We start from the raw sequence: 15,045 nt of genomic DNA, 5'->3' as shown, positions 1-15,045 counted from the left end.
GTTACCCTAGACACTCACCCGTGCATGTAAGCGGCCTCGACACCCCCTGTCGACCCCGCACTTGAGCACAAGGAATACAACTAGCCACAAATAGGAGTAGGGTCTTTACCTTAGGATCATCCTCAGGAGCTGAACCTATATAAACTCTTGTGTCCATGTGCTACCATCGAGATCTTCTAGGTGCATAACCCATGTTCTTTATTGTCAGATTAATCTCCCAATAGTTTGTGAGGAACAAAAACTCATGAGAATGATTGAAAGAAATTTGTACCCAAATTTTGAAGTAATTTGAATTTAAATTACAAGATACTCCCTTTGTCCCACCGTATAAGACGTTTTGGCAAGTTTAAACAACTTGCAAGGACGGAGGGAGTAGTTAGGGGTAGTGTAACTTCAGTTTCCTATCACTGAGATAGGTTGCATTGTGTTGGTTTGTGATCCTTCTTTTCTAAAAATAAAAAATTCTAAATTCGATTCTTTTCGTCGATACGTGGTAACCATGGTAATTACCACCATATACCGGTAAAACAAAAAGGTCATTTGGTATCAAAAACCTTGGTAGCATCATCCATATGACATGGTATCCGTACAACGAAGAATCAATCCAACCCTTTTTGTAAAAGTAGACAACTATTTGACTAGTGACATTTTCCATGGCAAATCGAGAGTACGATGATGAGGATGAGGGCGACAACGATGCCGAGGACAATGAGCTTGACCTTCATGTTTTGGAACCACATCTTACGCCTTATCCGCGTGCCCTGCTGCCTGAAATCGGCAGCCTGTTCATGCAGCTGCTCTGTCCTGGTGACGAGACCGTCGATGTGTTCTCCGCGATCAATAACCTGACAGCAACGTTTTGTTTGAGAGATTATCCATCAATCCTGGGAACTTCTCTTTTCTGGAAATCAGGAGAGTAATTAAGTAAGATGAATTAAGATTGATTACCTTGTCGATATTCTCCATCATGATTCCTTTGACTTCAGAGACCTGGGCTTTGACCTTGGACAGCCTGCTCAACTCCTCAGGGTGATCCATGCAGTACTGCATCTGCTCCTTAAGCCTTGGTCTGTTCTTCCCAGCACCAACAATCTTAGTTACAATCAGATGCCATATCTTACATCCTTATTACTTCATTCACGTTGATTGCAGTAGTGAAATGGAAATAATCAATGTATTTAAGGGAAAATAAACTCATCTGTTTTTTAGATTTTTATTTACTGGATAACATTGTATGGGATGCTGCTATTTGTCAAGGAATGACCTGTGCCTATTTAGTACTACCTCACTAAATTACAATTAACGTTTACCTTATACATTAATAAATTTGTTGTCAATGAGATTTAAACCTCAATAGCCGAAATGTTGGCGTTACCCGAAATCTCTGCTGAGGCTGTTGGCCGCGGCGGTGGCCGCTTTCCCTCCGGCGTATCTCTTGTTGAAATCCTCCTTGATCATCTCCAGGAAGGCCAGAGGGACCTCACGCCCAGCCGCCTCTGTCGCGACGACGCAGAATGCTGCATGGACACAGATTCAGTTGTATGTGTGATATGAACAAAGTTTGGAAAACAGGGCAACAGGAAGAGGCTCTGAATACTGGCATGGACTGAACTTTGTGGAAGAGAATAACGAGCCAGAAGTGGTATGCCTATGGACGATATTCCTCGATGACTATGTACCAGTTCATACTGATTATTCATCCTGATCCTACGCAAACGACCTAGTCGGCTAGTCCACTCCACTAAACTAATGCCACTTTTGTGCAGCAAGAATACTACTTGTACATGTTCGTTGACCTCAGAACAAACTTTGGTGGAGAAGAAGACAGCAGGAAGTTAAGATCATACCGTATCCTTGGTGGACGAGGAAGGTGAAGGTGTGTCCGTCGCAGGCGTAGGTAAAGCGGTCGTCGCGGGCGAAGGGGAGCCGCTGCAGGCACTGCGCTGCGATGTCCCGGAAATTGCCCTCGTACGCCGTCTGCTCCGCCACCACCGTCGTCCCCCGCGCCACCATCGCGTATATCAGCATCTTCTCCTCCCCCTCCCTAGCCATCGATCCCAACTACCACGATCGACGTACAACAAGCACGGCGACGAGGAGGAAGAAGATATGATGGAGCTTGTGTAGGGAGGGAGGAAGGAAGGAAACAAGGCTTTGGTGGTGTATACTATGTTGTCGTCACTGAAGCAGTTGAGGAACTTGTCGATCATGCACCAACAAAACCCATCCGAGCCGTCCCTTTAACTAGGATTTCAGGCGTTGATTACTACCTTCCTTGGACGACCAGCCTTGTTAGTAGTAGTCATTAGCTGGCCTGGTTTACAGCAGACAACCAGCCTTGTTAGTCATTAGTTAGCCGATCAGAGCAGACAAAAACAACATATCCAACTGTCCAAGGAACATTTGGCAAGTAACTGAGAATTCATCTAGGCTAATATCAAATCGCCAACCAAGAATCAATAGCACAGAGTGCACTTTCTGTCAGAGCCATAACTGAATAATAACATCAATAATACATGCTTCTACATCAACACATTCCTGCATACTCCATACGAGCCACTCTTCTAACAGCATGTATTGTTCACAATGGGTCTTAATTCAGCATCCTATTCTCCAAGTAACCATGTAAAAAAAATACCACACTTTGAAAACATCAGTAACATTTACAAGATGCAGGGGTAAATTAATATACATTGATTAGTGAGTTCCCCTCTTCAGTTTCATTCCGTGGCGGTCACATATGATAAACCATGTTGTGGCTTCAGTTCTTACAAGTGGGTGACTGATACAACAAACCCTACTTACCCTGAGGTCATACAACATTACACCGCACAGCCTGCTACCCGACAAAATGGCGAGCCGCGACCGTGCGTCGCCGGTAGGCAGGAGTCCATGCACACACACACCCCAGTTCTGGGATCAGAACCACATTTTTCACTTGCACTGCCTCGGGTGGAACTTCTCCTCCGACAGGAGCGCTGAGACGAGCCGCTGCAGCCTCACAGCCCCGCGGCCCGGCCGTAGGACGCTGGCGTTTCCGATGACCGAGCACAGGTCGCTCCCATTCCCCGCACACCAGCCTCCAGGCGTGGGCATTTCTGGGGTAGTGCGGGACAGGATCTCTGCGTCGATCTTGTCCAGCACCGGGTCGTCCGCATGGAACTTGCGGGCGAAGGGAGCATCACTGGCCACCATCCTGTCCAGGTCTTCCAGCGTGAGGTAATGTGGGTGCTGCTTTGGGGGGTTGTCCCACGAGATGTAGTGCAGGTCATGGTTCACGGTGGTGTTCCTGAACTCCTCAGCGTTGCAGACCACAGTGTGGAAGTAGCCCTCAGGCGACGAGATGAAGTTGGAGTAGTACATGAGGACGGTGCGGGGCAGGTTGTCCCAGCCCCATATGCTATATTCCACGAGCGACCTGGACAGTGCCATCCAGGCTGAACCTGAAACGCATTAGAGATTATCAGATGCATCCACACAAATGGAATTTGCTGTCTAAGAGCATGATTTATTTCTCAAAGCTAGAAAACAATTATTGGGCTAATCACACTAGTTATGTTCTGCTTGCCAGTTATATACGAATCCTATGCCCTTCTTCACTGGAAAGGCAGGCTCTCAATCATACATCTTCTAGTTATCTGGTTGAGATGTTGAAACATGGAGTGTCCATATAAATGAAATTTGATATCTAAGAGCATGATTTACTCCTCAAAGCTAGAACACTGCTATTGGACTAATAACACTAGTAATGCTTTGCTTGCCAGTTATGAATCCTATGACTTGACCTTCTTTGCTGGAAAGGTTAGGCTCTGAATCTTACATCTTCTACTTATTTTTTGAAATGTTGAAACATGGAGTGTCCATATCAGGATGAGAACTATACATGCGAAATTGGGATAGGGATTATCAGGTTGAGATGTTAAAACATTAAAACAGCACTTTCCGAAATTTTAGAATCAGGTGAGCCTACACGCACATTTTTGGCTCTCGGGTTTGCCAGAACCCTATTGAATAATAAAATCGAAACAAATACTTAAAAACTAAAACAAATACGGCATAATCTTGCGTGTAGATAATGTATGCAGGTACGTGCATGCCAAGTTTGAACCTAAAACATAAAAGTATATAACCAACACAAAAATGACAACAATATAAGGATTAGACGTATAATAACAAAGTTCCATTTTCACTTTTTTGTGTAGGCCACATACGGTCATATTTTTTCTTGAAAATTTCCACGAGTATGTATCAAGGTGACATGTACGTGCAGAAATTATTTCAAATCCTTTTGAAACATTTAAATAGCATTTTTCAAAATTTTCAAATCTGGTGTGCCTACACTAGATGCATCTACAAAGATGAAAAATGATATGATATTTAAGAGAAATATTTACTCCTCAAAGGCCCAAAGTAACAAAGTTGGTTTCATATATAGAAGTTCTTGAAACAGACCATTTGTGGGGTTTGAGCGAGGAAGAATAAGTCACTGCCATACTTATTTGTTAGTTGTTACACGATAAATCTAGAATATTTAATTGGACCAATCATGCTAGTAATGTTTTGCTTGCCAGTTAGGAATCCCATGTCTTGAACTTCTCCCCTGGAAAGGCAGGCTCTGAATCATACGTTATCTAGTTATCTGGTTGGGATGTTGAACCATGGAGTGTCCGTATCAGGATGAGAACTATTTGAGAAACTGGGATCAAATATCTTCTTGGTCTAGAGACAAGCAGAAAGATGAAATTTTGGGGTTGCTAATAAGAGCATATTCATAATGGGTGTTAAGTGTCAATTAGACCATCAGATCAATTAAAATCTTCCTAAGACATGTATTTAAGGTGCTTGAACCTTTAAGGAAAGATCAGTGTTATATGTATGATGAATTTTTGTCCGACGCATGTATGATGCACTACATGGCCGTCTGTTTCCGTTGGCTAGAAATCTACCTCCGTTCCGTCGGCGTTTTGTACAAGCTTCGGACAAAGTTTGTCGTACGCAGAGCCATTCCGTTAAGGAAAAACAAGACTTTGTTGGCAGGTTTACTAGCACGATTGAAAAACTGAACTGAAGCCGGATGTTACAACTACATTAGTTGTAACTGATATTATTGTCACACAGGAAAGGTATAATTTAAAAAAGGGGGCCTTTTATTATGCTCAAGGACATCAAAGGGGCTGTGCGACCTGGGCGACCGCACAGGGCCCCCAATTTTTTGGGCCCACAAATCACAACGCCCAGGGTTGCCACAGAATTCTCCTGGCAGTTCAGCCCAATGCCTCGGTCAGTATCCAAATAGCAGGCTGATGCTTCCTGTTACAAGCGCGATGCTAGTCCAAAATTCTGAGCCCAACTGAATTCGCATGAGAAAATTCGACAAGAAATGCAAGGTGTTAGCAGGCGAAATGCTACTGAAAATTATTACTGTCTAATTGTTATTCTTGCAACTAATTACAAGTTAAAGACTAGTTTTCAAATGCTGAATTCCCTAGAGGTGGGGGAATTAATCTAATAACACAATGAATTAGGACTATAGCACTTGACTTGTAAAAAAAGGACTATAGCACTTGAGAATGATATCTTGGAAAAGCTTAATTATAAATATATCACTGGAGAGTTTATTTCAAAAATGGGATGATGCTGTTTAGTAGAATATGAGGTCAGTTAAATGCTACCTTTACTCTTTTAGCATCTATGTGATATTTCTAAATATAATACATATTAAAGATACAATAAAGGAAAGTATGTTTTGGTTCTATTAGTTATATAATTTTTTCAAAATTTAGGGCCCCATTTAATATTTCGCACCAGGGCCCCCTAATTTCTGGAGACGGCCCTATTTATGCTATATATGTTTTGTTTTCACCAGAAACAGACAATTGAGCTAGAAAAGCACCGCATTAATTATGCAAGGTTCTGCATCAATAACATATCTGGAAAGTAAGTATTCTGGGGTTGCTAATCAGAGCACTTGTAATGGTTGTGCATTAGACCACCACTTCAACTAAAACCTTCAAAAGGTGCTTGAACCTTTAAGGGAAAAACAAGACATTTATGGCAAGTTCACTAACACAATTAAATATCAGAAGTGAAACTAAATGTTATACTAACATTCAAATAGATGTAACTGAAATTATTGTCTGACACAAAAGGTAAATTTGTACACGGAGAGTTTTACCATTTTATGCTATATATGTATGTTTTCACCAAAAACAGGCAATTAAGCTAGAAAAGAACACATTTATTATGCACATAATAAATGTGTTCCTTTTCTAGCTTAATTGCCTGTTCTGTATCTCGGGGATACTTTGAAGATCCTATTACAGTAATACATCAATTTCAGAAGGTGAAACGGTCACCGTGGTTTGTATGGTCAGCATATACTTATGTACTATCAAATATGGCATAAATCAATGAGCATATATATTAGTTTCATTCAAAGCAATCAGATGCATGGAAAATCCAACAGACATTTCTTTGCCAACCCTACTATGCTAATAATTGCGCCAGGCTGCTAGACCAACCAAAAACAGCCAACTGATCAACCAAAAGTAATGCCCTTACTAATTACCAGTGAAGAGTTTGAAGGCTGTTGGCACACTCCGGCGCTGCGGTATCCAAAACACGTCCGCCTTCTTCTTCATGTAGAGCCCTGGGTCTATGATGACTGGCTTCGCCCTCTGAAACCTACACAGATTCAAACACAATCAATAAGTTCTGATACAATCTATCTGCAGTATGAACAATCGGAAGAGAAGCTATGAGAGACACTCACTCCTTCCATCCGATGTTGCTTGTGTGGTCGATGAAGTTGAGATCACGCGGCAGCTTGGAAAAGACATGTAGCAGATCTGCAGCAAAAAAACTCAAAAAGGTCAGATGCATTCTAGTATGGTCGATGAGGTTGAGAACTCGGCAGCCACCATCCTGGGTGACGAGCGGGTAGTCCGAGGCGGAGAGGTTGATGAACCAGTCCCAGTCGGAGCCGCCGGCGCCGGCGTGGCCCCAGAGGAGGGCGGCGGCGGCGTGGAGGGTGCTCGCGACCATGGTGGGCCCGCGGTAGGTGACGAGGTTGGCCCGCTCGACGACGCGCACGTTTCCGGCAGCGGCGATGACGGGGTGCGCGGCGAGCCCCGCGGCCAGGTCCCGGCGGTCGGCGTCCGGCGCCTCGGCATCCAGGTGCAGGATGTAGAGGTTCCTGGGGTGGTAGAGCGCGAGGAGAACGCGGCGGAGCGCGGAGGCGTCCCTGGCGGATCCGGAGATGAGGTATGCGATGCGGGGGAGGGAATCGCCGGCGGCTGATGGCGGGGTCGGGGCGAGCTTGTGCTCCACGAAGAGGGTCCGGGAGGGCGAGGCGGAGGGGAAGGGGAAAGGGACGGTGGTGAGGAGGACGAGGAGAAAGAGAGAGAGCGCTGAGCCGGCGGCGAGAGGGAGCAGCCACCGGCGGTCCACGGCGACGGAGAGGACGATGGGCTTCATCGCCGGTGGGGGTGAGCTGAACTAGCAAAAAATGCCGACTTTCACCGGTACAGATTTAATTAACGCGGTAACCTCACAATAGCCGGGTTTCTTTCTGCAAACAGTTCATTCCACGGTTAGATTTTGAATTTTTCTTTTCTTATTAGTATTTTTTTCTGAAAAGGGAAATATAGATCCGCCTCAACACGGAAATTAGTAGCCCAACCTGAGACTGCGCGAATTTTTAAGAATAATACATTTTTTTATTAATTTCCAGTAATATTACGTGTTCTGAAGAAATTTCAAAAATGTGACCTCATTTGTCACCCGGTGGCCAATCGGCAGGGCGTGTGCCGAGAGGGCCGTCGGCTAGTCTGTCGCCTGGCCATGTGTCAGATGGCAGGGCCGGTCGGTTAGCCGGCGGCCGATCGGCGGAGCAACGGCAGGTGCTTGGTGTGGAGGCAGCCGATCGGCTTGCTAGCAACCATTGTATGCATGATCACTGCAACGACGCTCTCAGCATGCTGGTTTAATGGGTTTCCTGCCATTTTCTCTCGTCTCCTCCACCACGATTCCCACCAATTTATCTCGTCGCTAAAAACCAAACCACCGGTTAGTTTGAAAGCACAATTATTTCTCTCCCAAATTTCTTTTATTAGCAACTCTTTGCTATCATGAGTGTGTCTTTCTCGGACCAGGACTGGAGGCCGAGAAAGAAGAAGGATGCAAGCTTCCCCCCTCCCCCCGGTTCGACCTGAGTGTTATTGGTGCGGTGATCTGGCGAAGGTGAAGGAAGCCGAAGATTTCTCTACTAAGTTTGGTATTAAGTTCTTCATGTGTGACCACTATAATCATGATGCACCGGCAAGCTCGGCTTACCCAAGGCCTCAGGTATGTTATAAGCAAGGGGAATCGACATATTGTTCGTTTCTTTTATCTTTGAAGTAACGTTCTTATTTTTCTTGTAGTCTTCTCCGCCGCTTTGTATGTGGTACCACTGGATTGACAAAGAGCAGCTTGAGTGGGCAGCCCAAGAGACTGAGGAAAGGCATCATCATGCGTGGGCTGACTTCAAGGCGAATGAGGTAGAGGAGGTTGCTGCAAAGTCGAAAGCAGTGCGAGAGAGATGGGTGCACAAGCATCGTGAGGAGCAACGGGGTGGCTTGATGACTGGGGGAAGAGACTAGATGCCGAGAAGGCGAGGTTAGAGGAGAAGGAACGGGTGCGCAAGGATCTACGTGAGGCAGAGAGGCTGTGGAAGAGATAAAGAGCTGCTCAGGCGAAGGCAGCGAAAGAACATGGTGACAAGACTAGAAAATGGCTACGCTGGACTCAGGACCACTAGATTATAGTTCTCGTGTAGTTGTGTATCTTAATTTAAGTTGTTTCTATTTTAGTTTCGGTTGTAGTGTACCGATGTAACTTAATTTCAGTTGTAGTTATCTTTGTATCTTAATTTGAAGTGAATTGTACCGTTCTATCATTTCCCACCAATATCTTCGGCCCAAATCTTTCCGCCTAATTTTACGCCATTTTTCCCGCCATTTATCTCCCGCACACATGTTTCCGCCGAAACTCTTCCCTTATTAGCCTATAAAATCCCCACATCGTTTCGTTTTAGACCAGTGTGCTCTCTCCAAGATGAAGCCCCCAGATAACCCCCCCCCCCCCCCCCACATCTTTTCAAAAATGGATGGCCAAGCCTCTTCTAGAGAGTATCGGCTTAGTTATGAGGGAGAGTAAGATAAACACATTCGCGGAGTTCATCAGTAGCGACGCCTTACTCACTAAGGTGGGTAGGAAATTTGAGCGTTGATCTGTTGGAGTTCCGTTCAAGAAGATGCCTACTCGTAGACCCCGGAAAAAAAGGTGTGAGATTATTAGGTTGAATGAGAAGTGGAAGAAAATGTAAAGAAATGATAATGAAGAAAAGCAACAGCTTTTCGAACATCCATTATGGTGGGTCGATGAGAGCGAGAACGACCATGATATCTTCATGCTGAGCAGCAAGGTCAAGAGTGCTTCTTCTTCGAAGGGCAAGAGTGTTGCTTCTTCGAAGGGAAAGAGTGTTGCCTCCTCGAAGGGAAAATTGTTGCACTGCTGAGCGTCGACTCCGACGACGATGACTTCATGCCTAGACGCAAAGGGCAAGAGCACTGCTTCTTCTAAGGGAAAGAGTGTTGCCTCCTCGAAGGGCAAGAGTGCTGCACTACAGAGCGTCGACTTCGACGGCGAATTCATGCCTAGCAGCATGGGCAAGAGAGCTGCATCGATGAAGGGCAAGAGAAAGGCCCGTATCATTTATTTCATGTTGTATCTTAATTGTTCTTAGTGATGTTGTATCTTAATTTTAGTTGTATCTTAATTGTTGCAGTTAATTTAGAAATTAAACTTAACGTGAAATGATAGTAATATGTCTCTCACAAATATCTGATACATAGATCATACATAGATAAATGTCTCATGCATAGGTCATACATAGATAAATATCTCATGCATAGGTCATACATAGATAAACGTTTGATACATAGATTGTACATCGACCATGGCGTCTGGGCTGTCGTGCTGGTGATGTAGGACGTGGTGTTCACCCGAACCAGTTCGGGCCCTAATGTTACGAGCGGGGATCCAGGAACCGGACTCGGGGTCGTACTGCGTCTCCTGTGTGGGGTCTGATGGAGGAGTCTGCATAATGCTCCAGGTCTGTTGTGTGATGTAATCATCCATGTTCTCACCATCGTGATCAGCTGCTCACCACGTACCTAGGAGTCTGATGGTTCTGCAGTAGTCGAAAGCAGCCTGATGTTGCTGAAAAGCGTCGAACGAAGGTTGCTACTACTGAGAAGCATCGAAAGGAGACTATTGCTGCCACGATGAACATTCAACCTACTCGCGGTAAGCTTCCAAGCATTGCACATGCCTCGGTACGTACTCATTAGAACCGTGGAACCCCAACTCTTCGGTGTGATCTCATCGGCACTTGTTGTATCTGTGATCTCCTAAGCAATGGGGATCTAGCAGCTACTAATAGTGGTTGATGGTTCTCCGTAAACATCACCTTCCCGAGAATCCACAAAAGATACGCCTCGAGGCTCCTAGTGATCTATGACTCAATCATCGGTTCCGTGAATTGTCCAACATTCATTGATGAAACAAAAAAGATGTTATTACACTAATAACAATGCATGGTAAGACTATGGGTGACTCCAATATTGATGCATGTAAAATACATACATGAACTTTGTAGTTTATTGTGTCAAAATCATTATTATTATGAAACTTTATTATATTTATTGGTACTAAACTATCAATAGTTGAAAAAGCACACAAGTTCTTGTTTTGTACTTTGTTGTGTAGGAAATAGGAAAATATGGAAGGAAATCGGTCATTATGGTGAAATTTTGAGTTTTCCAGAATCTGTCACTCCAGAACTTTTTTCAAAGATCGCCACGGTAGTGTAGGATTCGATGCATGGAAAACAAAAAAATTATATCGCAAGTGGGGTGGTGGTGGTGGTGGTGGAGGAGAAATTCCTGCAGGGGCTTCGCCAAGCCTGCGCAGGAAGAAAGAGGAGGGAGAGAGGTGGCGGGTAGGGTTTGAGGTGCTGCACCCCAACCCTCCCCTCCCTCTTATATAGGCATGGGGGATGCCTTGGTCCCTCCTCCAAGCCCTAGGTGAACGGATCGTAGCGAACAAGAGGGGGGGTGAATGGCGCTACGGCAAGTTTTAACCTTTTTCGAGTTTTAGCACAACGGAATGTAAAGGTGATAACTTTTGCTATAGCGGTGTTCCTACAATGATGCTAGAGCATGTGCAACAAGTAAAGGAATCAACAAGATAGTAAAAGTGAGGAGCGAGACAACCGGGGGGGCGCGAGGCGAGTCGAGGTTTGTTTCCCGCAGTTCCCTCCACTAAAGGAGGTACGTCTGCGTTGAGGAGGTGCTAGTCTCACACAAGAGACTAGGCGGCCACACCACGAAGGAAGGCCTCACCCTCTTCCTCGAGAGAGCTCCACGGAGGTGCTCTCCCTCTTCCACTAAGGCACCGGTCGAGGCGGTGATTCCTTCACAAGGTTGGGGCGAGCTCCACGCACACAAGGATGCTCCCAACACCCTATGGAGCTAGTACATCACCAAGCTAGACTCCATAGCTGCTCATCTCCAATGCTCCACCATAGGAACCCTTCTCCAATGTTTCACCAAAGAAACCCCTCCAATACTCCACCAAGAAGCTCCTCCAATACTCCACCAAGAAGCTCTTCCAGTGCTCCACCAAGAAGCTCTTCCAATGCTCCACCAAGAAGCTCTTCCACCAAGGAACCCTAACAACAAGATACACTAAGGACTACCACGAATTGGTGAACTTTCTCTCGGTGGAATGATAGATCGGGGTCTCCTCCACCACCACACAAAGTATGAACAAGATTGGTTGGGTGGATGAGGAGATCCCCTCAAATTTGAGCTCAGGAACAATGGAGGAGAGAGAGAGAGAAGAGCTGGGCTGGGTGGAGAAGAAGGGGCCTTTATATAGGTCCCTCCAAATCCAACCGTTGCCCTCTGTTTTTGCCTAAGCGGTACTACCGCTCTGAGTTCGAATTCCCCACTGAACTTGTCCACGTGGACACATTGAGGTACTACCGCTCGCGGTACCGCTTGCGGTACCGCAATGGGGTCCAAACCTTACTGGATCCCAAGCGGTACCCGAGCGGTACCAGAGCGGTACTACCGTAATGCGTTACGGTACTTAATGCGGTACCGTGGGCGGTACTACCGCCCTCAAGCGGTACTACCGCTCTAGGTACCGCGAAGGTACCGCAACGTGCTCTGTGGGGCTAATCCTTGTGCATTGCTCAGAGCGGTACCACGGGCGGTACCAGTAGGGGTAGCGGTACTACCGCTGCTGGTACCGGTAGTACCGCTATGGCTAAAACAGATTTCCTCTCTTCCTCTCCTACCAAGTCACCTCACGACACACACGCAAAACCAGAAACCCTAAGAGCTATGCTTCGGTCTTCTGATCATAATGTGCTCAGCGAGGGTACCGTGCATCTTGCAAACCTATCAATGACAAACTTTGTGCACGGTTAGAATTGTTCGAGTGTTGTTATCAAACACACAAAACACGAGATATGAATCTTGCTCTTACAATCTCCCCCTTTTTGGTGTTTGATGACAACACACGAATTCGCAATAAATCATAGGATATTATGATAAGGAACTTTGGTTTGCAAGTATAGGTGAAGCTCCCCCTAGATGTGTGCATATTTAGAATATGCATTTGTATACAAATACACACATCCTAGAGAAAACTCCCCCTAAATTTCACAAACCGAGCACAAGTGCTAAGTTGATCATATGACAAGAACAATGTAGCACAAGTGCACTATAGAGGCAAGAATATATATATGGGGGAGTTTGGGTGAGCCTTTTCATACCTTCGCCTTGAGAAAACCCAAACTCACCATAAGAATAAGTGCCACCACCATAAGAATAAGTGCCTCCATAGGAATGATATGGCCAAACAAAGAATAAACAATGGAGACCAATGACCATAAAGCTACGCACGATTAAGTCTTAATACAAACGGGGGGTCGGGAGACCCACTAATAGAGTAGCAAACACATACGAATAAGTTCCGAATAATTAGTGGAAAGTTTTGATGCCAAGGCCGAAAGAACCAAAACGAAGTCACCAAGCCCTTGGCATCCCCATGCAAATTCCCATCCTAATAGATCAACTTCTCCCCCTTTGGCATCGAGACACCAAAAAGGGAGAAGGAGCATACTAGCGTCCCAAGGGAATCACTCGTCGTCATCATCCTCCTCGTCATCCTCCTCCTCGTCATCATCACCCTCATCGTCATCACCTCCATCCTCAACGTCCTCCTCCTCTTCATCCTCATACTCTTCCTCTTGGGCAAGTCCTTTGCCATGAGGTGGCTCGGGGATGGACTCCTCGGAGCTAGACCACACAAGCTTTGACTTCCACTCACCGGGGGGAGTGATGTTGTCCTCGGAGCCCTCGGAGACCGGGAGTTGCATGTGCCTCATCATCGCCTTTTGGCGTTGGTGGATCTTCTTGTTGTCGTGATGGGCTTGGTACATCCTATCCTCGAGGTCCCTCTTGAAGCAAAAGGACTTCTTGAGGCGAGCGGTGAGCTTGGCGAAGAGGCCCTTTTGCTTGATGGAGTTGGGCACATAGTCAGAGTCGTCGCTGTCGGCATCATCCTCGTCCTTGTCCCTTTGAGCTCCTTTGCCAAATCTCGGGAGGTCATGGTCCTTGACAAGAGGACTCTTCTCCTTGTGAACGGTGACGTTGGGGCGGCATTGTGCTAGGAGATCTCCACGGCCTTCTTGATCCCACTTAAGGCAAATGAGCCTCATGAGATAGGGAGCGTATTGGGGAAGCTTGCGGAGGAAGGCACAGTCACGCATCTCATGCCACATGTAGTCCATGATGTCCAGTTGCTTGCCGCGGCCCCTCAGCTGATGTGTGCGCACAAGGAGATTCACAAGGAATCCGTGCACCTCGTCGTGGTTGGTATGCTTGGGGTTGATGGTGCTGCGGTAGATGCGGTTCATGATGTCATAGACCGGCAGGAGGCCCTTGGTGCTGCCACACAACATCCTCCCTCGAATGTAGAGGTCGGCCATCTTCTCCTTGGCCATGGGCTTGGCTTGGAGGTGAATGCGGAAGTAGTTGACGTCATTCAAGGGGATCTCATAGCCAAGGCATCGAGCAAAGTCTTGCCAAGAGGCCTCCATCACATGCTCCTTGGTCATCCACTTCAAAGAGCGATAGCCATTTTCATCCTCAAGAAAGACCGCGGTGGCATAGAATTGGCAAATCACCTCCCGGGAGAAATCGTGAGAGAACGTCATGATAGGAATGAGACCTTGTTCTTCACAAATCTCCAAAGCTTCTCCAAAATAGTCGAGGTCGGAGCGGAGCTTTTCCATGCTTATGGAGTATTGGGGGCAGCACTTGAACTCTTTGGCCCCATAGACCTCATAGTAGATCTTCTCTTGACTTATGTGATGAAAGTAGGCATTGGGGCATTGGCGAGCATTTCTTGGGAGCAAATAAGGATTGGCTCCCCGCACTTCCAAGAATTGGCGTTTCTTCACATCAAGCATGGACTGTTGGGGTCCCCTTGCCCCTGCTGCTGCATCTCTCTGTCTCTTGGTGGTCCTTGCCGACATGATCTCTTCTTGCTCAGCTTCGCGATGACGACGAGAGGAGGGCTTGACTTTGCCACCACGGGTCTTTGGTGCACCTGTGAACAACAGAGGTTTGGGAGGGAATAGAGGATAAGTGCACAAGCCTAGAAATTAAAGATCAAAATGGACACTAACAAGCAACATTGGAGACTCAATACAGAGCGGTAGTGCCGCAATTTTAGACCGGTAGTGCCGCTTAGACCGGTAGTACCGTCCAGAAATGGGCGGTACTACCGCTCAAGCTCGCACAGCCAGATTCATATTGGTTCATGGCAAAATCGGCTCTCTAGAGTCACACATTGTTGCTAGCTAGTATCCTTACACATGAATAGCTTCCAAGAGTGCTTCTCCACCACAAATCTCCAACAAAC

General features: G+C 46.2%; 2 protein-coding genes across 2 annotated transcripts; both read right to left on the bottom strand.

Annotated features, from left to right (window-relative positions):
- Positions 1-539: 539 nt before the first annotated feature.
- On the bottom strand, positions 540-2,213 carry LOC127345061 (vesicle-associated membrane protein 721). The gene is made up of 4 exons (XM_051371467.2): positions 1,848-2,213; positions 1,376-1,517; positions 949-1,069; positions 540-845 (listed from the first exon to the last, which is right to left on the bottom strand). Exons 1-4 carry the CDS (start codon positions 2,050-2,052, stop codon positions 639-641), a joined length of 675 nt encoding a protein of 224 aa, XP_051227427.1. The 5' UTR covers positions 2,053-2,213; the 3' UTR covers positions 540-638.
- Positions 2,214-2,671: 458 nt separating this feature from the next.
- Positions 2,672-7,541, bottom strand: LOC127345060 (beta-glucuronosyltransferase GlcAT14A). The gene is made up of 4 exons (XM_051371466.2): positions 6,921-7,541; positions 6,773-6,848; positions 6,569-6,684; positions 2,672-3,443 (listed from the first exon to the last, which is right to left on the bottom strand). Exons 1-4 carry the CDS (start codon positions 7,474-7,476, stop codon positions 2,935-2,937), a joined length of 1,257 nt encoding a protein of 418 aa, XP_051227426.1. The 5' UTR covers positions 7,477-7,541; the 3' UTR covers positions 2,672-2,934.
- Between the last annotated feature and the right edge of the window lie 7,504 nt (positions 7,542-15,045).

The sequence above is a fragment of the Lolium perenne genome, chromosome 3, assembly GCF_019359855.2.
Source record: "Lolium perenne isolate Kyuss_39 chromosome 3, Kyuss_2.0, whole genome shotgun sequence".
In the NCBI taxonomy this organism is placed as follows: domain Eukaryota; kingdom Viridiplantae; phylum Streptophyta; class Magnoliopsida; order Poales; family Poaceae; genus Lolium; species Lolium perenne.
The sequence above is the reverse complement of the archived record's forward strand: the minus strand, read 5'-3'. Positions and strand labels throughout refer to the sequence as shown.